The 27,597-nt window shown below is 39.5% G+C and overlaps 1 protein-coding gene across 2 annotated transcripts; it reads right to left on the reverse strand.

Annotated features, from left to right (window-relative positions):
* Positions 1–917: 917 nt before the first annotated feature.
* Positions 918–25,435, reverse strand: LOC124881244 (sentrin-specific protease 5-like). 2 transcript variants are annotated; one of them, XM_047386787.1, is made up of 13 exons: positions 25,280–25,435; positions 23,675–23,800; positions 18,787–19,476; positions 16,093–16,206; positions 15,802–15,913; positions 13,602–13,637; positions 10,902–11,049; positions 8,860–8,907; positions 6,054–6,131; positions 5,551–5,688; positions 4,633–4,716; positions 3,708–3,758; positions 918–2,136 (listed from the first exon to the last, which is right to left on the reverse strand). In XM_047386787.1, exons 2-13 carry the CDS (start codon positions 23,760–23,762, stop codon positions 2,026–2,028), a joined length of 1,698 nt encoding a protein of 565 aa, XP_047242743.1. In that variant the 5' UTR covers positions 23,763–23,800; positions 25,280–25,435; the 3' UTR covers positions 918–2,025. The 2 variants fall into 2 exon arrangements, with proteins under 2 accessions (XP_047242743.1, XP_047242744.1); XM_047386788.1 differs by lacking the exon at positions 13,602–13,637 and having other exon boundaries at positions 25,280–25,433.
* Positions 25,436–27,597: the final 2,162 nt, after the last annotated feature.

Here is a 27,597-nt window from a genome sequence, read left to right on the forward strand (position 1 = left end):
ATGACATTGAGTATCTTTCTAACCTTGCAAAATCATTGGCGCCTTAGGAAAACAGTTTTGATCCCTGAGAAGTACATTTGGCAATCCCTCTTGTAACTGCTGCTTTGTGAGAATTTTACACAAAACTAAGACCTGAATTTAATTAACTTACCTGCCTCATGTTTTCACGTCTGTTGCTGGGCTTTCCTGACTTGAGTAGCAAGATAATCAATGTCTCTCCCATTGACTTGGGAAGACTCCCCCCTGTGACTTCAAAAAACATTTTTAAAATGACTTTTAAATTTGTTTATACAGATCAACTGGAAATACATCTGGTCCTTCCCTTTCCCAGACTTCATGTTATCAGTTGCCAAACCCAAATCTTCCTGTGTAAGCTCTACTTCTAGCTTTTGTCCATACTCAGCTGGGAAAGTTGGTATTCTCAATTTATTCAGAAACTCATTTTCATGTCATTGGTCAAGTATGTTCTTAGCATGTTCTGTAATGTGGAACTCCTATTCTTAAATACTTGCAATTCAAAATGTTTAATTCTGGATTCCAACAGATTCCTTTACCTACAAAGCTCTCTTGACTTGGATGAATTTGTGTCCCCTAAAGTAGGCGTTGAAGGCATTACAGTTGATAAAATATTTCTTCCTCTGTAAATTATTTACAGAAATAATTCTTGGTTGAATGACAATTTTAAGTCTAAATCTGCAAAAATATAAATTTCTAGGTTAATTGTCAATGTTTAAACAAGCATCCGATCATAGCTTTGCATTGTGATTTTAAAAATATAGCTTTAAGAAAATACACATTTTTTTGCCACATATTTTTATTTTTAACAAACCATTATGCATCTTAGAAGATATAGAAAACAACTCTGTTGTATCTGCCCAGAAAAAAATGCAAAAACAAAAAGACAGCTATCCACAACCTTGTCTTTTATTATTTATTATTTAAAAAAAAGAAGAAAGAACTGCAACTCCATTGTGGGCATACTGTGCCTGTTGTGTAGCTGTTGTGGTCCTAACCAAAATGGCTTTTATCAAAGAAATTCTAAACAGAACATTTGGAACTTGCTCCAAAAGAACAAATTCATAGTTGTTTTTTACATCATTTGTTTAAAGCAACAAGTATATCACCACATTTACTGACAGCAAACACAAAAAGATAAATGAAACGAAAAGGTACCCCGGTTTCGGGCCATTGTATCAATATGCTTTGTTTGGGCTGCTTTCAGACTGATGCAGATCCAATCTCTCACATTTAGCTGTTTACTTTGTTTTACTGGAAAAGGCATAAAGCTTCTGGCATCTAAGCCAGGTAAAAGTGTACTTAAAAAATGTACAATTCTTATTTCCTTCGTCACATGCCACAAGAAAGCTGGTTTCTGGCAGCAGAATTCATTATTTCCATCAGTTCCAATCCTGCTAAAACACACTGACTGATCTTTTTAAAAAATATAATACACATCAAAATGCCACATTGTACTACACAGATGACAATGTCCAAATACCCGGCTGTAGCATTTCAGTTTCTGCAGTGTTAGTGTTGGATTTGCTAAAACATCACCTGCAGCGATGGACTGAATGAATGGAAAACTGACAGGTACTTTTCAATCACAAGCTTACACAGACTGCTTCAGATTGTTTTACATTGTTACATGAAAGCAGGTTTTACTGCAGGACCTGGATTCTTCCAACATCATCTTCATACTGTTTATCTTTCAGTCTAGACTGAAAGATAAGTGAACTAGGGCAAGATGACTAAATCAATCACAGAACTGAAACTTGACTTGGTCTCTGTCAAACACAGTGAAGTAGCTGTTGTGAGAACTCCAAACAAGTTTTAAAAGGGCAAACAGAGGGAAGAAAAGACTAATCAAAATGGGAAACTATCAGATGTGTTAGAAATGATTGCTTGCTTTAAGAGTCACCGTTTTTCTTTAGATCTTCTGTTGTCCAGCATGTTGTTTGCTCTTCTTGTCCTTCTGATTTTAGTCCCTCTGTGTTGTTGGGATCCGGGCGAGTTAGGGGTGCAAGGTCACAGGGTGAGCTTGCAGTGGCACAGTTCTTTGTACATTTGCCTCCTTAGACGGGGCATATCCTGCTGCCCAAAGTTAAATGGCTGTCCTAGTGCCAAACACTTGCAGTACTATAGAATGGTGCAGGAAAAATGAGATATAAAGTTACTGAGTTGTACAGAGAATGACACTGTAACAATCATCAAGGTAAAAGCCAGCTACATAACAGCTCTGCTACAGTGATACAACCTTGACAGGCTGTAACAGAACAATGACTGGCTTTAAGATATCCACTGAAACAGACTAGGAAATAATAACTAGATATGACCAGAACATAGTGATGGTAATCATTTAGAAAATGCTTAACCTGTAGTTCTATGTACAGTTTCATTCATGTGCTGGAAAACTATGTGTCACAGTTTTACCCCTAATGGATCTGGAAAAAAGGAATCAAACCTGTAACACTGCTTTCATTACCAGGTCTTTTTATATTGTTATTTGCTTGAATGTATTTCCATAAAACACCTAAAGGTTATGCCTAATTTAAAATAAATGCAAGAGCTACCCCAAACTCAGCTGTTTTGGACAAATAGCTGATTATTCAGAACAGGCCATCTTTAACCAATTTGTTTTAGGCTTTAAAAGCTGCTGCAACAATGTCAACAAGGAGGCAACTTCGGTCCGCAATCAAAGAGTGGTCAAGAATCCATTTAAAGAGGGCGGGCCATTGTCTGCCTTAGAATAAACAGTTTTCTCATGTGTTATTTCAACTCTTCAGACATACTGACACACCAAAGCTGATTCTAGACTTCAGTTATGTTTCTATAAAATTTGTAGCTGCTGATCATTATGGTGTGGTAGGATCAGACTTTGCATGCAGGACATTTTGTTTTGTTCGTGTAACACTAGTACATTGTGACTGTAAAAATGCAAACGTTGACATATCTCCAACTGAGTCTAACAAGCAACTGTAGTTAAACAATCGATTCTGAAGTTTCACTAGCAACAAAAGTTGCCCTGTAAACGGTGGTCTGGATCCAAATGTATTAATGGGAAGTCTGGTTTGATACAAAATGTTAGTATGAACAGCAAACCAAACTAAACCAGGACCAAAACTGAGATCTGTTTGCCTTGGAGGTTGGAACTCAACGCACCTTACCTGTGCTCCAGTTGGAAGTGGAAACACCAGGGAGTTTTGTTCATTGCTGTGCTTAATTATTATTATTGTATTTATCTGCATCAAAGGTGTTTAAACATAGAGGGATCATGATCACAAATAAACTTTGTATAATGCTTTGTGACAGATTTGATTAACTAAAAGCCATCAGAAGGACAAATAACTTCTGCAACTAACACAACATTGTATAAGCAAGTCATGAGTCTGTTTTTAAGATCCATGTTTGGGAGGAAGCTAAAACATCCCAAGTTAGAATTTGCCCTTCATGGGTTCCTGCTGATTTATTCAATTTGGAAGTCTGTAATTCTGACTTCCGAGTAGAAATCGAATGTACCATTCTTTCTGCTTTTGGCTGGCTGATAACATTCACTAAGAAAACTTTACAGATTTATCACCAAACTCCAGCTATTAATAAACAGGAGCACTCCGACAGCAGTTAAATAACAGTCCAAGTTCCAGACTTGAAGCTGAAGGAAGAGTTGCCAATAATTTGGAAATGTAAGAACCACAACACGAGAAACGTACCTGCAGTACAAAAGCGCCACAGTCACTGTCATTGTTCTGACGACCCACGTTCTGTAACATAGGAAACACATTATTAATGTTAGCCAGTCACATCCCATTGAAACCAAACAAAATATGTCGCCACAACTGCTGATTGACCTCCATAGTAACACTCCTTAATGCATCACTCAGTATCACATCCCCTGCTTGGGCGTTCTGCTTTCAAACTGAGAATGATCAGTTTTATATATTTATTGCCAAGTGAAGCCTTCCTCAGGTCAGCTTCAGTGGTGGGTGTAAATACAGCATTCTAAATCAATGTCTAAACAGCACGAAAAACATTTCCTCAGTTTCTTTCCCAACACATCAATGGTTTTTTGGCGTGTATGCTCTGTCCTCCCAAACCCCCAATCGGTCAATGCAGATGGACCCCACATTGGGCCAGGTTCTGCTGGAGGCCTCTTCCTGCTAGAAGGGGAGTTTCCTCTATGCTTGTATCACATGCATGTTTAGTATGAAGGATTGCTGCTAAGATACTGATAACATGCAATCTACTGACCGCTGTGGCTACGTGCTCATTCAGGAGCTTGCTGGGAAGGGGCTCGATGCAACTCTACCAATTTGAATATTAACCTGAACAGCATTGTTTTATAACTAAGATTAAATTGGAATGCATGTATTTGACATTAAATCGGTCCGTATGATTGAACCAACTACATATTTCTGAGCATAAATTATATTTTGGTTTTTTGTAAAGTGCCTTGAGCGTTGTTGTGAAATGGCAACAACTGTAATCTATTAATATTTATATTGATAGATATTTATAAGAATACTTGAACTTAGTAGCAACAGTAAAAGTAATTACATGTCTCAGAACACCGCCACCCTTGGGCAAGACATTGATGAAGAATGTACAGAAAGAATGAAAACAAAAGCACATATTTACCATTTTAAAAAAGCCTTTCCAGTCTGTCAAAAAGTCTCGTTGGTCTTTTTTTATGGCCTCAGCCTGAAGATACTTGAAAATATGCTGGAATAATAAAAGGAGAGACACCAAGAAAAGGACAAGGGTTTATATTTAAAAACCCAACACATTCAACAACACTCTACCTGCAGCGTTTTATTGACCATGATGCCATCTGGCAATAAATCTTCATTTAAAACAGCTGTGTAACATCTGTGCTGTGATCCTGCAAATACCTCAGTCATAAAGTGCTCCTCGGTTTAGCATTGATGTTTCTCTTTAGGAAGGAACTAGAATGGCTTAACAGAGAAAATCCTGTATCCCAATTTTACAAAATCATAACTAATTTATTTTTTATGATTTGTTTATTTTTATCATTGGATATTTTACTCAGAAAATAAAATCTGGATAGGAAAAGGCAGAAGTTAGTTTTGAACAGAATAATGGACGCATTCTTCTGCATAACAAACAAGGAATTTCCAAGTTGAGATGCCCTAAAAGGCTCCTCTGAGTCATTTCTACACTGACCCTGGTTTCTGGGTCAGAACTGAAGCCAGAAGTGTAGCAAGATAAGCAATATATTAATACCTGGATAATAAGGTATTAAAACTAAATAACAGATTATTTCTAAAGGGAACACTTGATAGAAATGTCAGAAATTATTCAATTTTACGTCCTTAACCAGTTCTTTAGATTATTAGAAAAAACAAACTGATGTACAGCGAGGTACAAGAGATGTTTACACCACTGAAATCCTTTTCCAGCTGATAAAATGGTCATTTGTTAAACTTCCAATACTGATATCAGATTTATGTCATATTTATTAGTTTACAGTTTATAGCTATGGATTATGTCCCAGTAAAGAGGATCTGCAGACCTCATGTGGAGGGCTTGTCTTACCTTCGGGCAGCGCCTGTTGAGAGTCCGCTGGGAGTCAAAGTAGGTGATGGTACGGCGTGGAATGTCAACACTGACGAGTGACCAGTGGACCTCCAGGTGGATAGGAATCAACAACAGATCTTTCTGAAAGATGTCCACCTGACAAGAGAGGAAGGAACAAAGTAGCACCCAGAGAGCTGTTAAAAACAAAGAAAATGATGAAAGTGATTTGTAAGCCTAGGATTGACCATAACTGACTTAAGCAGCACTAATATGAACTGAACAGATAAGTTAGATCAGCAGGGGGCATGGAGCTGCCTTATTATGTGGAGAGCACAGCTGTGTTGGCTGTTGTCTGCCTGTGTCTCAATAAGCAGCTCAGTTTGTTGCTGTTCAAAGTACTAATAAAGTTTTCTAAATGAAACAAGCTTCGGTGCCATGATTTTTATATCCACAATTAAATGTGTTTGACAGACCCTCAAACAATAACAAAATAATTAGAAAGAGGAACAGCATCTACTTACATTTTTTGTCCACCGTTTAACTCCTTCATATCCTTTTGTCCTTAGTTTATCATAAAAGAAGCTGTTGAAAAAGTGGACCTGAGAACGACAAAACATTTGAAAGTATATAACAATGGACTCCTGCTGTTACCTTTCTAGTAGTGGAACAAACAACTTGTTCTACATAGTGCTTGTCAGTGTTTAATCACCTATATAGATTACAAAATTCTTTACATGTTCAAAAAGAGCTGACATTTTCTATTACTTTACTACTACTTGGCCTAGATGGTTTTAATGTATTGCCACTTTCAGAATCAGAATAAGAATCACTTTGTTGAGACAGTTAAAAAACAAAACAGAACCGGACCAGGGGCCTCATGTATGAAACGTACTCGTGCACGCACAAAAATGAACGTTTGGTGAAAGTGTGCGTAAATCCACGCAAACTTTTTTAAAACTCAGCTAAATCCACTGAAATATGACTTCATTCAGTTTTATGTAATTCATGACCCATCAAACCTGATGTTTCTTCATAAGTTTGAGCTTTCATGGTTTAAACCAGAGCGATGGAACTGAATCACCTTTAGCCTCTTACAGTAACGTAACACACCTCAGAAAATGATTGAACAACCTCAGTCAAATATAAACTGTCAAACTTCCTCTGTTTCTGTCACCTGTAGATGGAAATGTTCATCTTTCTGTGCGCTGAGGAGCATAAAATGCATGTGAATCATCTAAGGGTCACTTTCATTCTCACTGAAAAGGAAAACGGTGTCGGATCAGCAGATTAATTCCTAACAAGTCAGGTTCCATGATTCCTAAGGTGGACAGATGTAGACAATCACTCATGTCCATGAATAGCTGCATAAAGAGGTGCATTATTGTGGAACGATGGCAGATTTGGCTCAGCTGGAGGATGGAAGAAGTTGGAGGAAGCGTTTTGTTCAGAGATCTTACTGACCTGCTGGCACATGATGATGCAGGACTTATTAGCCGGTTTAGATTTCCCAGGGCAATTATTTTAGAGCTCTGCACGGAGCTGGCCTCAGTGTTACCGAGGGAAACCAGGAGGAACATTGCGTCGCCGGTGCCAGTTCTCACTACATTACAATCTTTTCAACAGGTGCTTTTCAGAGGGAGCTGACTGACAGGTCGGGTATTTAACAGTCATCCCTGAGCCGGGCCATGCCAGCCATATGGGTCGACCTCATCCGTATGTTGCTCTGATATATAAAGTTCCCCTAAACTGTGGCTCTCATTTGCAGTGAGGAGATGATTTCTGAATGTAATCAGAACTATGGACTGGACCCACATTGCTATAAGGGCACCAGCCCTTATAGTATAAAATGCTTTTATGAGTAGAAATTGAATTCATGTGCAACCTATTTGTGATGAGCAGTGGTACAATGGTCTCTTCAACTCATGATTCCTTTATACTATCAAAATAATTAGAATTCATTGAATAATAATAGTTGTGTTGGGAACAAACCTCCATGCACAATGGCTGCTTCTAGGTAATTTTCTATTTTTTTGTGTGACGTCCTGAATGGTTGTAAAGATTTAAAGGATTTCACATAGTGTGTGCGGTGCGGTCTTCCTAATAGAAATATAGGAGGCATATTCACGTCATTATGATGATCAGCATTGAGCTATGAATGACCTTAGTGCAGCAGCTAGTCAGCGCCGTTTGGTTCAGATAGACACATTGTAGAACTAAACAGGTTTGAGACGACAAATGTTTGATATTCAGTCAGGTTTGAGTCACTGATGTCATTCAAGTAGTAGTTGGTTTGCTTTAATTCACTACAAACATCCCTCATGGTTGGTAGACAGTCTCTCCGAGCATTTTTCTGCCAACAGGAAACGGTTCTTTTGACTGTCACAGCACCGTTGCCATGGTTATTTGGACCTGCGACAGGTAACTTCCAGCTATTTATACTACTTTGCATATGTATTTAGGGGCGGGGACCGGGCGGTCCAAATTTGCACCCAATTCACCGCAAATTTGGATATATGAAAGCTACGTGTGCAGGGACGAGTCCACGCACGGTTCCGTACATCGGATTTTTTTTCTGCGCAGAAAGCGTCAGAATTTCTCCCTACCGCAAATGTTTAGTATGAAAGCTGCGCACTCTGTCATACATGAGGCCCCTGAACATTAAACGCAGGAACACATGCGCTTTGTTTCTCACTGTGATTCCATGAATATTTTGTCTAGAAGCTCAACATTGTGTTTGCACACAGGTTGTTCAATCGTCAGCACAAAAGCTGCATGGTCTTTATCATATAAGAACCACTGATAGGAGAAGTTAGAACCTAGATATAATAGGGCAGGTTTTATATATACTGGATAAACCTACATCTTCAACGTGGTACATATTACATAAGGAAGACTAAATCTCTTAAACTACTGGTTCACCAGTTTAACTATGCAGCAACACCTGCACATTTCAAGTTGAATAAACAAAAAAAGATATGTTTGTAACACACAGTAACCCATTTGGTTGAACAGGCAGCCTGAATGATGCCAGGTGCATCCATGGTTCCTTTTTATCACCTACAGTTTTTCCACACTGTTAGGAATGGCACAGCAAAAACAAATCTGCACCACACCATCCATGTTTAAGGGTTATCTCTTGAATAAGGAACCCTAGATTACATGTTACAAAGTTTCACCAAGTCTAAATGGCCACAAAAATCCCTCAACAAAAGACACAAGATGTGGTGCTGATCTGGTCCCAGTTGTGCTGGCAACAAGTAAACAGCTGAATCTGAACAGATTCTTGGCTGAGGCAGAATATAAAGGAAAATGTCTTTATTTTCTTACCTTATCTGGAACAGAATCCATGACGAGGTCACCGTACATGTTCATAATCTATACAAAACACATCAAACATTCGTATCAAAGATGGAAAGATGCTCCATGGATGCAAACGGAATTTTAAAATCATCAGCTCTAACCAAAAATTTTAGAAGGGACAAATATTTTGGACATTTGGCTGCATCACTGTTTTTAGAACTGGTTTTATAGGGCTCGGAAGTGCATTAATGCACTGTAGAAAATGTTATTGTCTTGTAGCAACAAAACAAATTCCTCCCTCACTGTGCCCTGGCGCAAATCATTAGTCAAGTTCCTTTCAGTATAGTCAAACCATCAGCCCAGGTGAAGATCTGAAAGAGTCCAACTAAAATAACCATTCATCTAAATAACAGACTAACTGCTCCAAAACATGGATTCATGTGCTTGAAATCATTGCCCTATTGCATTAGGAATGGCTTCCCTCCCAGAAATGTCTGCAGCCTTCATTGACCTTCATCAAAATGGCTGCATGTGTGAAACCCCTTCAGTCCAGTAAATGTAACGGAAACTTTAGGATATCCACGAAGAAGCGAGATGGCCTCTTCCTAACGAGTGTGCTACAGAATTGTGTAGCCACCAGTGCAGCGCTAGCTCAACACAGGCAGCACATGAGTGTAGAAGTATTTCAATTCACAGGGAGTCAAAGAAAATGGGCTTTGCGATGAGAATACAAGAAAAAAGCCACTTCTGTCCAAGAAAAAAACTTAAAGTCTAGGGTTGTCAGAATATTCAATAGATCTATTTATTAAATAGGAAAAAAAAAAGGAATTCTTAAGACACTCATTTCAAAGTGAATACAAACAGCCATTTTAATGTTCCCAAGCAGAAGTTTCACCCAGCATAGCTGCAGAAACACAGAAACTCTGCCCCTCCCCTACCTGCAGGGGCTCAACTCAACAATCATAGAAATCAAACAGTAGACTTCTGCTGCTTGAAAGTTGAAACTTCTGGAAAATGGCAAGTAAGTCTTTTGGGACCCTCTTTAGTTGACGAGGCTAAAGGGGGTGTTGGTCAGGGGTATTTTGCATATGAGGCAGATGCACAGGAAAAGCGGAAGGATGAATCCCCGAAGCTAGCTATGCTAGCGTTACAACCGACACTCGAATGGGCGCCTGATCATGTTATAAAACAGAGGAGCAAAGTGGGGAAAATCAGAACAGAGTTTCTCCACCAACAACCATGACTTCACAGGCAAGCGAGAGAAAAAAAAGAACACAAGGTTCTTTATCCCCAGATAAAAAAAACCTCTAACATAAAACTTGTATCAGCATTTAATATATTCCTGGAGCAATTATGATTCTCAGTTAAATCAATGTCTTAACAGGATAGAGCGCTACATGCAGGTTATGGCGAGGGAGATCCTGAGTTCAATCTTCTGATTTTTCTTTTCAGAGAATGCTGTCTCACATACATGTTGACTTAATAAGTCCTAGTTAAAGACTGTATCGCCACATTTAGCTAGGAAGCTGTTACTAGGATGAAGTTCCTAAAAAAAGGGGATTCATTGGAACTGATGCAGACTGCATGACACTGATACGTTTCTCATTTGCTGCAGTATATTACACCAGCAGGCCTAGCCCACCCCTAAATGATAAAAATCTCTATAGATGTTCTGTTGTATTTTATCTGATTCACCCTGAATGAGAGAAGTCCAGTTTTGTCTTTCCCATGGCTGTCTGTCTGGACAGATCACCCTCAGATGAAGTACCTTTATTTCCAAATCAGATCGCAGCACACGGAGCGTCTTTGACTGAACCAAGGAGAACTGGACTAATACTGAGCAATTATTTAACTTACAGGTACATCTAAAAATAAATGTAAGTAAGGTGTAAAAGTTCAATTTTTCATTTCATTCACTTGCTTGCATTATTAATAAATGTCCTTGGAACATAGGAAATAAATGTTGAAGCAGCAAAACAGCCTTTAGTTTTACTGGCAACACATTTGGCCATTACTGCGATGGCAGAAAGTCGTTGTACTGTGTTGTGTAATGTGTAGTAGTGTTGTACCTGGTCATTGAGCCAGTTCTGTCCATACAGAGTGCCCAGGTCATCCATGGTCAAAACATGGCGCTTGTAGTTGACTCTGAATGTTTTAGCCACTGCAGACCCAGATGAACGTTGAAAGGATTGAATGAGATGCTGGACCACCCCTTTCCTTTAAAAGAACCATATGATATGGAAATCAGTGCTTATACAGGTACAGCTACAAAAATCAGAACATCGTGAAAACGTTCAAACAGAAGTTCAAACTCTCATATTATATAGATTCATTACACATAGACTGAAATATTTCAAGCCTTTATTTCTTGTAATTTGGATGATTATGATTTACAGATAATGAAAACCCAATAATCAGTCTCAGAAACTTAGAATATTATACAAGATCAATAAAAAACAAGATTTTAAATGTCAGGCTTCAAAATATTATGTTTTTCTATACATTTCATACTTGGTTGGGGCTCCTTTCACATGAATTACTGCATCAATGCAGCGTGACATAGAGACAAGCAGCCTGTGGTTCTGCTGAGATGTAATGGAAGCCCAGGTTTCTTTAATAGCTGCCTTCAGGTCACCTGCATCATTGGTTTTGGTGTCCCTCATCTTCCTCTTGACAGTTACCTTATAGATTCTCTATGGGATTCAGGTCAGACCAGTCTGCTGGCCAATCAGCCACAGTAACAACATGGTTATTGGACCAGCTTTTGGTATCTTTGGGAGTGTGGGTCAGTACCAGGTCCTGCTGGCAAGCTTTTCAGCAGATGGAAGCAGGAAGTGCTCTAAAAGTTCCTAGTAGATGGCGGCATTAAATGTGGACTTCATAGAACCCAGTAGACCAACACCAGTAGATGACATGGCACCCTAAATCATAACTGACTGTGGAAACATCTCACTGGACTTCAAGCCATGTGGATTCTGTGCCTCTAAACTCTCCCTTCAGACTCTGGGACCTTGATTTCCAAACTTTAATCTGAAAAGAGGACTTTGGACTTCTCCTTAGCCCAGGTAAGATGCTTGTAGCTCATGTGTAGGATTAATCTGTGCATAGTGGCTCTTTATGAACTGATTCCAGTCTCAGTCCACTCCTTGTGAAGCTCCTCTAAATTCTTGAACTGAATGTTGACAATCCTCTACTGGCTGTGGTTATCGCTGTTGCTGATTCACCTATTCCTACCCACTTTTCCCTCCCACTCAACTTTCTATAAATATACTTGGAATAAACTGTTAACAAACTTCTTCAACAATGACCCCCTGGAGGGTGTCAGTGACTGTCTTCTAGACATTTGTCCAGTCAGCAGTCTTCCCCATGGTTGTGTCTCCTATTGACCCAGACTGAGAGAACACTTAGAGGCTCAGAAGAACTTTGTAGATGTTTTGAGTTAATTGGCAGATTACGGTGGGACACCATGAGTTTCCAAGATTTAACCTTCATAGACACTAAATTTGGGGTTTTCATTATATGTAAGCCATAATCATCAAAATTAATAAAGGCTTGAAATATTTTACTATATGTGTAACAATTCTATATGTGTTTGACTTTCTGTAATGAGTGACAAATAATATAGAACTTATGATCTCAGTGCTGCATTTGATACAGTCGATCACAATATTCTCTTAGAAAGGCTGGAATATGCTGTAGGGATCAGGGGAACAGCACTAGGCTGGTTTAAATCTTATTTGTCTGACAGATTCCAGTTTGTTCATGTAAATGATAAATCATCTTTAAACTCCAGGGTTAATTGTGGAGTACCACATGGTTCAGTACTTGGGCCAATTCTCTTTACTATATACAGGTCCTTCTCAAAATATTAGCATATTGTGATAAAGTTCATTATTTTCCATAATGTCATGATGAAAATTTAACATTCATATATTTTAGATTCATTGCACACTAACTGAAATATTTCAGGTCTTTTATTGTCTTAATACGGATGATTTTGGCATACAGCTCATGAAAACCCAAAATTCCTATCTCACAAAATTAGCATATCATTAAAAGGGTTTCTAAACGAGCTATGAACCTAATCATCTGAATCAACGAGTTAACTCTAAACACCTGCAAAAGATTCCTGAGGCCTTTAAAACTCCCAGCCTGGTTCATCACTCAAAACCCCAATCATGGGTAAGACTGCCGACCTGACTGCTGTCCAGAAGGCCACTATTGACACCCTCAAGCAAGAGGGTAAGACACAGAAAGAAATTTCTGAACGAATAGGCTGTTCCCAGAGTGCTGTATCAAGGCACCTCAGTGGGAAGTCTGTGGGAAGGAAAAACTGTGGCAGAAAACGCTGCACAACGAGAAGAGGTGACCGGACCCTGAGGAAGATTGTGGAGAAGGGCCGATTCCAGACCTTGGGGGACCTGCGGAAGCAGTGGACTGAGTCTGGAGTAGAAACATCCAGAGCCACCGTGCACAGGCGTGTGCAGGAAATGGGCTACAGGTGCCGCATTCCCCAGACCTGGGCTACAGAGAAGCAGCACTGGACTGTTGCTCAGTGGTCCGAAGTACTTTTTTCGGATGAAAGCAAATTCTGCATGTCATTCGGAAATCAAGGTTCCAATAGGTCAAATTATTGGGCAGCATAGAATAAATTTTCACTGTTACGCTGATGATACTCAGCTTTACTTATCCATAAATCCTGATGAGCCCAACCAGTTAGATACACTACAGGTATGTCTTGGAAAATATAAAAACTTGGATGACTTTACATTTTCTGACAGAAGTTGCAGTCTTTGGACCGGAATCTTTGAAAAAAAAAAAAAAAAAAAAAAAAAAAAAGTGCTTAGGCAATCAATTAATGTGGATGGCATTAAATTGACCTCAGGTAATAAAGTAAAAAACCATGGTGTTATTTGTGACCAGGACATGTAATTTAAATCCCATATTAAACAAGTTTCTAGGATTTCCTTCTTTCACCTCATTGCCAACAACATTGGCACAACATTGCCAAAATTAGAAATATCCTGTCCAGGAGTGATGTTGAAAAACTGGTCCATGCATTTGTTACTTCAAGGCTGGACTATTGTAATTCGTTACTATCAGCATGTCCACAAAACGCAGTTAAAAGCCTTCAGGTGATCCAAAATGCTGCAGCAAGAGTTCAGATGAAAATGAAAGATTATATTTCTCCTAGGCTAGGTCAGGCTTTAAACTTTCCTTTTTGATAAAACTTATAGTTAGAGTGCCTTAGGTTATCCTGAGCTATCTCTGTAGTTATGCTGCTATAGGCTTAGGCTGCTGGATGACATAATGACCACTTTTACTCTCTCTGCTATATTCTCATACTACTCTCCAATTTTGGGTTATTTGCTGTTATTTCAGCTTTTAACTTTATGTTCTCTCTCTGTTTTTTCTCTTCCTAGAAGATACATCTGGCCTGGCTTTGTATTTAGCTGTGGCACCTTCATGGAGGGGGGCATCATCCCATATTATATCATACATCAGAGATCTGATTGTTCCATATGTTCCTAACAGAGCACTTTGTTCTCATACTGCAGTTTCACTGGTTGTTCTTAGAGTCTCTAGAAGTAGAATTGGAGGCAGATCCTTTAGTTATCAGGCTCCTCTCCTGTGGAACCAGCTCCCAGGTTTAGTCCGTGAGGCAGACACCCTGTCTACTTTTAAGGCTAGGCTTATAACTTTCCTTTTTGATAAAGCTTATAGTTAAAGTGTCTTGGTTTATCAGGAAGGGAGCCTTCCTCCCACCCTGTTGGTTGGAGTAAGGGGGAGTCAGGTTTAGCCTAAACCGGCTCAGTTATGGTTGAGGTACAAACACACCGTCCATTTCTGCTACCTGTACGACCCCTTCTATTTCGAATGGTTATAATCAGTCTGACAGAGAGAGGTATCCCAATCCTTGTGGTTTTTAGTATAACAATGACCATCAGTGGGACCCTTTGTGGGGTTCCTTGAGACGACATTGTTGTAAATAAGCGCCGTTTAACTAAATAATCTGAACTCAAACTATCTCTGTAGTTATGCTGCTATAGGCTTAGGCTGCTGGAGGACATAATGACCACTTTCACCCTCTTCGCTACATTCTCACACTACTCTCCAATTCTGCATTATTTGCTGTTATTTCAGCTTTTAACGTTGTTCTCTCTTTTCTCTTCCTAGAAGCTACACCTGGCCTGACTCTGTGTCTACCTGTGACACCTTTCTGGAGAGGGGAATCGTCCGAGCATCTGCTGGCAACAACTTAATGCTCACCCTCTACCGATGATCCATATGGCCCTGTCTTTTAGTGTTTAATCCTTTCTCTCTCCTAGACATGGCAATTGACTGAGCTTCTACTGTGACTAACTCTATGTGCTCTCTTTCAGACTCTAACCTTGAAAACTGGCTCAGAGTTTATCTGTTCTTTCTTTCTAGATGAAATGACTAAAGGAGCTACATCTATTAACATTTACTTTTCCTTCCCATAGAAAGTACTCCTGGATCAGTGCTTCTGTGTTCTTTTTGTGTCTCTGCTCTGTTCTCTCAAACCTCCAGTCGGTCGTGGCAGATGGCCGCTCACACTGAGCATGGTTCTGCTGGAGGTTTCTTCCTGTTAAAAGGGAGTTTTTCCTCTCCACTGTTGCTACATGCATGCTCAGTATGAAGGATTGCTGCAAAGTCAACGCCAGTTACTGTCCACTGTCTCTACATGCTCATCCAGGAGGAGTGAATGCTGCAAGTCACTGACTGGATGCAATCTGCTGGGTTTCCTTACATAGAAAAACGTTTTATCCAATTTGAATAAATAACTGAATCTGACTGCACTGTCCAATGATTAGGATTAATTGGAATGTATGGACCTGCTTTTGTGAAGTGCCTTGAGACAACGTGTTGTCTCGTGGCGCTATATAAATGAACTAAATTGAATTATATAGACACAAACACAAACAAGAGGTGAGCAGCATCTCTGACCTGTGTGGTTGTGAAAAGCTTTCATGGAAAACTTCCTGAAGCTTTCCCACAATGTCATCAACATGGATGGGAATCAAGCTGCCATACTGCTGTAGAGACTCTTCCAGAATGCCTAACAGAGAAGACAGCCAGGACATGAATCAAGCACAGGTTGACATCTCTAGGAGGTAGAAATGTTTTAAGATGTTGTAAGATCATTTTGTTGGCAGCTGACCTCACATTGAATTTAAATAGTTGAAAACTGCTAAAACAATGAGATATTTGAAAAAAGCACACTGCTAACATCCATACCAGTTACACATTTTGTGTGTTCTTCACTAAGAGCCACTTCCACTGGTCTGACACCCACTTCGCGTCTCATTTTGTCTCCTTGCTTGTCTGAAGAAGGGCCATTTAACTGCATATCTAGTACACAAAAGGAAATAAACTTTTAACAAACTCTTTCATTTCAAACCGTGACATGTAAATGTGTAACATTAGCACTTATAGAAAACCTGTAAGTCCTTTTTTCATTCAGTAGATATAATAATTTAGGGTTGCGCCAACTGATCGGCCAGCCGATCAATCAGTAATCAGTCATTACTTACATGTAAAACCCATCTTATTCACCGATCCTATTTACTTGTCTAACCTACTCTGCAAATTTTGTTTATTTTTAAAAATGTGAAAAATGCAAGACCAAAGGAACTGCAATACTGTAAATGTTTAATTTATATTTGAGAGCACTACCTCATGTGCAATTAAAACAAATTTGTATTGTTTCACGATTACTGTTCAATGTTTTTGAATAAAATAAGATTGGAACTTTTAAGTTGTATTGTGACCTTAAAACACCTGATGGTGCCAGGGAAATAATCTAGTGCAACAGCATGGCTATGTAGTAAAACTGCAGATGGCATTAAGGCCATTTTACATATTTAGACATAAGATGAGGGTCTCTGTTTTAAAGCTAGGTGAGTAAAATTTGGAATCCTCCTCTTTTTCTTTTGTGTGTCTTCCGTGAGATTTAAAAGTATTTTAACAAGTTCATACCAAACGAGAATGTATTACCTTGGAGTTTTCTTTCTATTTACTGGTCACAGGAAGCAGCTTAGGCTCTTGTATTGGGTTTTAATTTTAGTCCTGCAACGACCCCATCGGGTACTGTGATGCCACTAGGATTCCTGCTTCCACTGCTTCCCTGAGAATCACCTATTCTACAGCTTACTGTTGCTTCAATTAGCTGAGTAATTCAATCATTATGGTCTGATTATTCACTGACCTAAAATTTCAATAACACTGTTAATAAGACGCAATCTGGGGAAATACAGGTCCTTCTCAAAATATTAGCATATTGTGATAAAGTTCATTATTTTCCATAATGTCATGATGAAAATTTAACATTCATATATTTTAGATTCATTGCACACTAACTGAAATATTTCAGGTCTTTTATTGTCTTAATATGGATGATTTTGGCATACAGCTCATGAAAACCCAAAATTCCTATCTCACAAAATTAGCATATTTCATCCGACCAATAAAAGAAAAGTGTTTTTAATACAAAAAACGTCAACCTTCAAATAATCATGTACAGTTATGCACTCAATACTTGGTCGGGAATCCTTTTGCAGAAATGACTGCTTCAATGCGGCGTGGCATGGAGGCAATCAGCCTGTGGCACTGCTGAGGTCTTATGGAGGCCCAGGATGCTTCGATAGCGGCCTTTAGCTCATCCAGAGTGTTGGGTCTTGAGTCTCTCAACGTTCTCTTCACAATATCCCACAGATTCTCTATGGAGTTCAGGTCAGGAGAGTTGGCAGGCCAATTGAGCACAGTGATACCATGGTCAGTAAACCATTTACCAGTGGTTTTGGCACTGTGAGCAGGTGCCAGGTCGTGCTGAAAAATGAAATCTTCATCTCCATAAAGCTTTTCAGCAGATGGAAGCATGAAGTGCTCCAAAAGCAGAATTTGCTTTCATCCGAAAAAAGTACTTTGGACCACTGAGCAACAGTCCAGTGCTGCTTCTCTGTAGCCCAGGTCAGGCGCTTCTGCCGCTGTTTCTGGTTCAAAAGTGGCTTGACCTGGGGAATGCGGCACCTGTAGCCCATTTCCTGCACACGCCTGTACACGGTGGCTCTGGATGTTTCTACTCCAGACTCAGTCCACTGCTTCCGCTGGTCCCCCAAGGTCTGGAATCGGCCCTTCTCCAAAATCTTCCTCAGGGTCCGGTCACCTCTTCTCGTTGTGCAGCGTTTTCTGCCACACTTTTTCCTTCCCACAGACTTCCCACTAAGGTGCCTTGATACAGCACTCTGGGAACAGCCTATTCGTTCAGAAATGTCTTTCTGTGTTTTACCCTCTTGCTTGAGGGTGTCAATAGTGGCCTTCTGGACAGCAGTCAGGTCGGCAGTCTTACCCATGATTGGGGTTTTGAGTGATGAACCAGGCTGGGAGTTTTAAAGGCCTCAGGAATCTTTTGCAGGTGTTTAGAGTTAACTCGTTGATTCAGATGATTAGGTTCATAGCTCGTTTAGAGACCCTTTTAATAATATGCTAATTATGTGAGATAGGAATTTTGGGTTTTCATGAGCTGTATGCCAAAATCATCCGTATTAAGACAATAAAAGACCTGAAATATTTCAGTTAGTGTGCAATGAATCTAAAATATATGAATGTTCAATTTTTATCATGACATTATGGAAAATAAGAACTTTATCACAATATGCTAATATTTTGAGAAGGACCTGTATGTATTCACAAATTTCTGGCTAAACTTAACATAACAATTTGGCTGAAAAAAAAAAAAAAAAAAAAAAAAAACATAAATCTGAGGGTAGGTTTATTTCCAGAATTATATTTGACCATTTCCTGTGTGTGATGGTTTGTGGCATGCAAACTAGTTGGAATTAATGCTAGCTGTACGTTCGTGAGCAGTATTCATTAGCGACAGAAACAGGCTGCAATGATTATGAAGTAAATTCGGCATTTCAATATGGGTACCTGTTAAACGCTCCTCTTGGCTGTCATCCTCATCATTATTGTAAAATGGTGGAAAGTTTTTTGTCCTCCTTAGTCTGCCGTACATATTGTACGTTTGCCGTCTCCGACTCCACTGGTGCCCAGCTAAGGTGATCCATCGAGCCTTCTGGCGCCAGCTCTTCCAGTGCTGGGCGAGCTGAAATCCAAGAACTCCATAAGACCGCATGCGTCGCAAGCGTCTGAGCCTCTTCAGGGCCCGGTATCTGCTGAACTGGGACCCAAACAAGCCAGTGACTTCAGATGGGGAGACAATATTCTCTACAGATGGGTCACCAAGTTTTTCTTCCCTATGTCGTGGTCCATGATTTTGGTGGTGTTGCAATCGACTGTATGGGTTTGACTGGCAGGGAAAATCTGGGACTTCCCACTCCACCTTCTTCTGCTCTTCATTCTCTTCCACCTCATCCCCATCTTCCTCTTGTCCATTTTTTCCCCAGCCTTTGACTTGAAAATCCTCTATATCATCTTCATACAGATTATTTACTTCTTCCTCATCACCAATTGCTTCAATTCCACCAGGCCCATCCTCTTCCTCATCTTCGACATACTGTCCTGTCCACAGTTTTTCTTTCTGCCCGAGCCTGAGGTGCATGGAGCTGGATACACTGTGGCCTGACACTGGGACAATGAGGTGGTCTCCAGGAATCCCTCCTAAACAAAACAGGAGAAAAATCGGTTAGGTGGCAAAATGGTCAAAGCATTCAGCTTTCCATGCAAAAAAATCTATTTTTAAGCTGATTTAACATTAACTAAAAACAAATATGCAGGCTCAGACAACTCTGATCCCTCTAAAGGTTGCAGCAGATATAACCGATGTGCCCATTGCTCATTTTTTAAATTTTGGTCTCCAATTGACAAGACCTAAAACTGGGAAAGCTGCATGTGTTATGGCGATAGCTCTAAAATAAATAATTACTGTCCCAAATCTTTCAGTCCTGGTTAAGGGAGCGTTCACACTACTGGTCGGGTCCAGAGATTGGACCAGGGATCAGTAAAAGTGAAGAAATTCACACCTTCAGTTGTCCTGGTTTGCTATCACACAGTTTTTTTTTTTAGACCGGACCAAACAAAGTCATGCATTTGGATTACATTGTTTTGGGGCCAGTGTTGCGCTGATCAAGAAGAAGAAAGCACCAAGAAGGAAGTCTGTCTCATTGGGGTTTCTGTTGCTACTTTGGTTTTTAAATGTATTTATGTGTCTGCACCTCTTTACTAACACACATAGCCCCACAAGATATTTTCAAACTCTTACTCCTTTTTCTACTCAAAAGCGCTGCTCTTACATTACATCCTGTCTTTTGGTGGCCTGACACACATTTCACATATTCACATTGCAAGAAAACTGCTCGTGGGTCCAGACAAATTTGTATCAAGATTATATAATCGTCTACTCATCTGTTCCCTCTGCAGCACAGGTGATAAAACAAACTTCAAACTTTATTTCTCTCATTATAAAGAACTTAGACTATAAAGAAGGGTCTAAAAATAGTTTTAAACACCCAGAAAACAAAAATTATTCTTTTATCAAAAGCTTGCTTGCATTTTTACGTTTGACAATGTGATTGAAAAGGTGTCCTTCTATAATTATTAGGTAATGTGGATTGATGAAAAAGTTTAAAGTCCAATCTAGCTAAGAAACTCAACATGAAAATTGTTTGCCATTTTAGAAATAAGTCTTGTTTTTTTTGTTTGCAAAAAAAACCCAGTTAAAGCCATCTATCTATCCATGACTGATTACAGTAATGTGTTGTACATGCTGGAGGCCTCGTCCTGTTTCAGGAACCTTGATTCTGTGGATCATACTGTGATCATACTCATCCCTGTATTCTCTATGATTTAGCTGGTTGGACACCATCCATAGACAATAACATTAGTATGGTTTTATTAATAAGGCTTGGCTGGTAAACTCCCAGCGTACCTCAGTGAGCTACTCTCTTTCAGCTCTAGTAGCTGCCATTTGGTTCCTTTTGAATGTCCCCAGAGATTTGACAGACTTTGGGAAAACAGAATTTTCCTACCATGCACCACAGACATGTAACAATCTACAAAAAGTTCTAAAACCTTCAACCTTGTCTTCTTCTTTTGTTATAACACTGTATACATAGATATTTACTTAAACAAAATATCATCTCCATCTCAAGAAAATCACGGTATGTAGTAAATAATAAAACGTCTGACTGTGTTCACAAGTTATCAATTTACTGCGGCAGGAGAGGAACTGTATTGTTTCCAACTTGTGGTGGAGGAAAACACCGACTTAATTCTTGGTGTAAGTAACGCTGGGGAATATAATGTAAATACTAAAGTTAACTTTTTCACATTTATTCTTTAAATAATGCTGGAGATAGCAGAGAAGCGAGGAAAATGGAAATCAATCATGGTGGTTTATGTTCCTGTATGGAAGCCCGTATGGACCAAAACTTTGAATAAAGCGCATCTTTAGTTGAATAACAAAAAAAAAAAACAGAAAAAGTATAAATGAGCCCATCTTTACAGCTTCTACTTTCTCTGTCATTAACATGTTAAACATGCATCAGGAAAACATGAACCAATAAACTCCAACTGAATATCAGAAACTGTAGAGTCTCAATGTTCAGCCTTTGTCCTCTATTCACTTGCTGTGTTTCCTTATTCGGCTAATTATTTTTAACATCTGATTAACTATTAAACTATAACGAATGTGTTTTTACTGCAGAATGTTGCAGTTAATGCGCATTTTTTGGTTTGAATTGTTTGCAAACCAGTTGTGCTTACACTTTGTTCTTTTAGAAGTACTTTTAAAGGAAGTTCACGAAACAACATTTGAATTCACTACTGAATTTTACACAACATTGCAATTAATCCTGATTGAGAATTTGAATAGTAGCCCATCACTAATAGATACAGATAGATGAATAAAGCTAGACAGATATACAGAGATAAACACCTAGATGAGGACAGATGAAGAGAAAAAGGAAAATGTAAAATACATAGAGATATACAAGGACTGATACTGTGATGGAAATTCTTGCAGTAAGTGTTCCAAAGTGTATGACCTTTAGGTTATCTCTCTTCTTTGAACATCTGTGTTGTAAGCTGTAAAAGCCATTATTAGAGGTTTAATGGTTAAACCATTTAGGGCGATGTCTCAGGAAGAGCCGATGGTCTGTTCCTAGATAACATTGTTACCTCTGACCCGAGGAGGGTCTAGGGCCATAAAACACAGACTCTCTGAAGTTGAGATAACACTGTCATGTTTGGTATAAATACTGTAAGTACCGTATTTTCCGCACTATAAGGCGCACCGGATTATAAGGCGCACCTTCAATGAATGGCCTATTATAGAACGTTTTTCATATATAGGGCGCACCGTATTATAAGGCGCATAGAATAGAAGCTACTGCAGTCAAACGTTTGACTGGGGTTGCGTTATGCATCCACTAGATGGAGCTAAAGAGAATGTCAACAAAACAGTCAGATAAGTCAGTCAGTCAAACTTTATTAATACACTACAAACCAGCGTTCTGATAACTCCATTCACTCTCATGGTAAGGTCTCCTCTACATAGAATTCTATTGAATAGAGCCAACCGCACGTTAGGAATGCATTGGAGTCTATGAAGTTGAAGTTGAAATCAAACGTTAGTTAAAACGTGAAAGGGAACTTTTCCCTGATTCAGTAAACACGTAAAAGAAACAGTTTGATGCACTAAATCAAACGTTAGTACTGTTAACCTTTCCTGTTTCTGTCCCCTGACCGTAGTCTGATGACACAGGGGAGACGCTTTTCTCCAGGGCCGAAGTTACTAGTTTCCTCGGGGTTAACTCCCTCACTCATACGTTGCTAAGTTGAGCATGAAGAAACAGCATCAAAACACTGAGTTGTTGACGAGATTCAGGGATCTTTTTAATGACTTTGCAGCACGTAAAAACACAGGGCTTACAGACTCATACACCGCTGCTCCGGTCGCCGTCTCTACCCACCCCACACACACAATAATACCGACGTCACTCCTTCACTCTTGATTCTCAGCTACGGCAGCACACAGCGCCACCTCTGTCCGGAGGAGTAATGTCAACATCTTCCATACACACACACGAAACATACACCCCACACACTGAGCTTCTAATCACATATAGTTCAGGCAATTCCTGCAACAGTACATTCAAACGTTATACACACACAAGTGGTGTTGGACTAGGAGTAAGCACAGTACAGGTGTTTACCGCTATTACTTCGGCGACACCCCTGACTACGGTAGCCGTAATGCTGCAAGCGGTGCGGCTTTGTAGTTTACCAGTCGTAATGAAACATTTTGACAGAGCGCCGTGTACAACCAGTATGGATCAACCAATTAACCAATTGATCCATATATAAGGCGCTCCGGATTACAAGGCGCGCTGTCATTTTTGAAAAAATTAAAGGTTTTTAAGTGCGCCTTATAGTGCGGAAAAAACGGTAAATGGTGTTCGTGGCTCTGCTTAACTGACTTGCTCAGTGACAGTCATTCAAACACTGCAATGCCTTTGAATAAAACTTATAAAGACAAAGCCCGGTTTTGCTCTTTTAATGAGTAAAATTTCTCTCCCACTTTGATAAGGAAATTCCACTACAATACATAAATGAGTGTTTTTTTAAATAACTGTTAAATTCTGCTGTGTTTGTATTGTTTTTTCTGTTATACTAATTGATTGTTGCTATTAAAAGAAACATAAAAACTTTAAAGTTTTTGTGTTGGTACAGCCCCTGGTACATTAACACAACTGTGAAACATACACAATAACAAGAAATACTGAAAGCAATATTGCATAAATTAGAAGAATATTTTGATCCTTTAATAGTGGAGACCAACATTCTCTAAAGAGCTTACCTCCTCCAGTGCTGTCCTGCCCCACAGCAGTCAGGCCCAGGTCCCCCTGCCAGCGGTTCTGGGCCAGGCTACCGCCATTGTCTCGCATTGTCCACGGACAACCCACGACCTGCGCCAGCTCGTTACCTGCAAACACATACGGCATTAGTGCTGAAAGCAGACATTATTGCATGTTTGTGCAATCACTGAGCGGAGCAGAGTATCTAACTGCAGTCACAGTGAGATCGCAAGGTGTGTGTCTGTTTCGGAGACAATGTACTGCATTTTGAAGGTTAGCTGCTCAACACTGCTAACCTTTAAGTTGTTCAAATTCATTGAGCTATTGCAGAAAAAAAACTTACATTTAAATAGGAAAATGACTTAAACAGACAAAGAATATTTGTTTTTCTCCTCATTTCTGCTGCGGTCATTGCCAGAGCTTGGTGCTGAAACTGTGGTCTGACTAAACCATGGCTAATTAACGAAAAAGTCTGCTAGTTCATGTGCAATATCCATTAAAAAATAAGAAATTTGTATCTGAATTACAGAACTGAACTACAATGATTACTTTGAATGGAAAATGAATGCCTTTTTGTTAGAAGACAGAACTTTTTATGTTGCCGTCTTCAATGGTGAAAACTTCATATCCTACAGTAGACCATGGGCCTATGGCCAATTAACGAGACTAATATCAGTCTGGTAACTGACATTTATACTGGCTGTTAAAAGGATTGTTAGTTTGTTAAATGTATCCTGGGTAAATCTGGAAAATCAAACATGCATTTTTGTGATTATGGGAAACAGTTTCAATGTACAATGAGACATAAATTGCCCATTAACTTTAGCTTTTAAAACACTGTTTGTCGATCTACGCACAAGACCACAATAACCTTTCAGTTCTCTAGGAAAAAAATCGCCTGTATTGAAATGTACCTGTTTTGTAAAGTATACCAGCATACCTACTATTGCTTAAGTATAAAAAGTTGGCATTTCCACATCAGCATAACTTCAATATTTACAGCTGTAAGCAACTACGCACGCAGATGGAGGATTGAATCTTTACTGGTTGGTTATTCATTGGGAAGAGAATGGGCAGTGTTGATCTCAATGTGTAAACACTAACTAACATGTGGAACTCTTTCAGAACGGGGAGCGTTAACTGGCCAGCTGCGATCAGAGACTCCTATTCGCTGAATAAAGTTAGCACCAGAACCCAGGTGGAAAACATTGACCAACATTTCTGAAGTCCTTAATCGGGGAAACAGTGGTGTGGACAAACTGCTAAACGCCATAAACACTCAGTCAACTTCAAATCTATGCGGTGCGCGCAAAGAGCTAGCAGTGATAGCTTCCGAACGCAAGATCCCTCCCCCCCAAACCTGTCTGAAAAACGCGTTTTATCCGGAATCATAATAAGTCAATGTCATTTGCCTCACAAGAAGAAAACAACATGCATAAAACCCAATGCCAACAGTCACTTAATAATTTATTTGATCTCAGTGTAAACGTGTTAGCTGTTAGCAACGTTATCTTAGCTAGCTAAGCACTTAGCATGCTCCAAGAACTGCAGCAAAAAACCGGCGGGTGCATGCCTAAACCAGCTGAATACAGCGATGTTGTTCTTACCCCTTAGTCTCAGACTTTCTGACTGAATAGTGGACGTTTTATTCTAATATTTTGATTAGCAAAAAAATTAGCTCCTCCTTAGCCTCATTCAATTAAACCAGTATGGAACAGCCACAATTCGGCTCCTTCTTCGTTTTCTTCCTCTTTCTTTTTCTTAAAGAGGCAACCCCCATAATGATGAATTAGCGCCGCCTAGCGGTAAACAGCAAGTCAGAAAATACTACCCCCTTTTTGAATAAGTAGCGTATTTGATTCTTTTTGAGGGCCAAAAGTACCACAATATAAAACAAAAACAAGTCATTAAATACACATATAAATGTGACCATTTTTAAATGTTTAAATAAATAAATAAATGTGAATATAAGACATCAATCCATTATCAGGCAAAACCATTTATTTAACTATTTAATTAAATAATAATTAAAACAATTAATAGTTTATCTCCTAAAGTCTCTCCTACAATGAAATGTGCCATGTAGTATTTAGTATTTACATAAAGTGCAGCTTGTGCTGAAACAGTCTGAGATGGGCTGGTGGTTTGTTTGACTGTCAGCAGGGATGTTTAGTGTCTGCCTGCAGGGGGATGATTGTCTTCACTGCTTTGGGAAAGGAACTGCTTCTGAGTGCATTTGTTTTTGGTGTGATTTTCCTGAATTGTTTTCCTGATGGAAGTGGGACAAACAGTGCATTGCCCAGGTGGGTGGGGTCTGTAGCAAAGTGTCTGTCCCTTTTCTGGACTAGTGCAACATAAACCGTGTCCAGATCCAGTAGACAACATTCCACAATATCATGTGCTGTCCTCACCACCCGTGCTAAATCCTTTCTCTCCTGTGCCACGCAGCTCCCATACCACACCGTTACACTGAGGCACAGGATGCTTTCAGTTGTGGTCCTATAAACGTTAGTGAGCAGGTGAGTAAAGAGTCCAGTCCGTTTCAGCTTTCTTAGAAAGAAGAGCCTTTGTTGAGCCTACTTCACCAGGTGCGAGGTGTTATCAGTCCAGGAGAGGTCACAGGAAATGTGAGCTGGGAACACACCCCTGTGGCGTGCCATTGTTGAGGGTCAGAGGGGCAGATGTGAGTTTCCCTGTCCTCACCACCTGGGGACAGTTGGTGAGGATGTCACTGATCTAGGAACAGTTTATATTTATGACCATTTACATTGTACATAGATTCTCACTGAAGACTTCAAAACTGAATGAACACATATGGTATTAGGTAGCAAACAAAATATTGCAAAATTACTTTAAATATGTTTTATATTTTAGATTCCTTGAAGTAGCCGCTCTTTGGTGTGATGACTGAAATATTAACTTTTGGCCTCTATATAGCTTCATGTGTATTCATTCACAGGTTTTTATATGTTTTTATACAAGTTGGGTAAGAAAATTTTATTCCTGCTACTTACACAATCAGGAAAAAACTATAGTTTGCTTTTCTTCAAAAAAATAAAAACTATTTTTTCTACTTCCCTTTCAGTCAAAGAACGATGTATAATGCAGGGTCTCAGTTCTGAATGTATGTATTTTTTGTTTTGTTCATTTGAAATGATATTAGTTTATACATGCACTGGTTGATTATACAACAGTGTAGCTGATGATGCCATTTCAGGGTTCGACAGATCAAATATACAAGGGTTGGACAATGATACTGAAACACCTGGTTTTAGACCACAATAATTTATTAGTATGATGTAGAGCCTCCTTTTGTGGCCAATACAGCGTCAATTCGTCTTGGGAATGACATATACAAGTCCTGCACAGTGGTCAGAGGGATTTTAAGCCATTCTTCTTGCAGGATAGTAGCCAGGTCACTACGTGATACTGGTGGAGGAAAATGTTTCCTGACTCGCTCCTCCAAAACACCCCAAAGTGGCTCAATAATATTTAGATCTGGTGACTGCGCAGGCCATGGGAGATGTTCAACTTCACTTTCATGTTCATCAAACTAATCTTTCACCAGTCTTGCTGTGTGTATTGGTGCATTGTCATCCTGATACACGGCACCACCTTCAGGATCCACCCCCATGCTTCACTCTGGGCATGCAACAGTCTGGGTGGTACGCTTCTTTGGGGCTTCTCCACACCATAACTCTCCCGGATGTGGGGAAAACAGTAAAGGTGAACTCATCAGAGAACAATACATGTTTCACATTGTCCACAGCCCAAGATTTGCGCTCCTTGCACGATTGAAACCGATGTTTGGCATTGGCATGAGTGACCAAAGGTTTGGCTATAGCAGCCCGGCCGTGTATATTGACCCTGTGGAGCTCTTGACGGACAGTTCTGGTGGAAACAGGAGAGTTGAGGTGCACATTTA

This window comes from Girardinichthys multiradiatus, chromosome 14 (assembly GCF_021462225.1).
Source record: "Girardinichthys multiradiatus isolate DD_20200921_A chromosome 14, DD_fGirMul_XY1, whole genome shotgun sequence".
Lineage (NCBI taxonomy): Eukaryota > Metazoa > Chordata > Actinopteri > Cyprinodontiformes > Goodeidae > Girardinichthys > Girardinichthys multiradiatus.

Coding starts and splice junctions, on each gene's coding strand:
- LOC124881244 (XM_047386787.1), bottom strand. CDS start 23,762: ATGCGAGACAATGGCGGTAGCCTGGCCCAGAACCGCTGGCAGGGGGAC. Junction 8,908..10,901: donor AGAACTGGCTCAATGACCAG/GTACAACACTAC, acceptor TGTTTTGTATAG/ATTATGAACATGTACGGTGA. Junction 6,132..8,859: donor TGGATTCTGTTCCAGATAAG/GTAAGAAAATAA, acceptor TGTCGTTCTCAG/GTCCACTTTTTCAACAGCTT.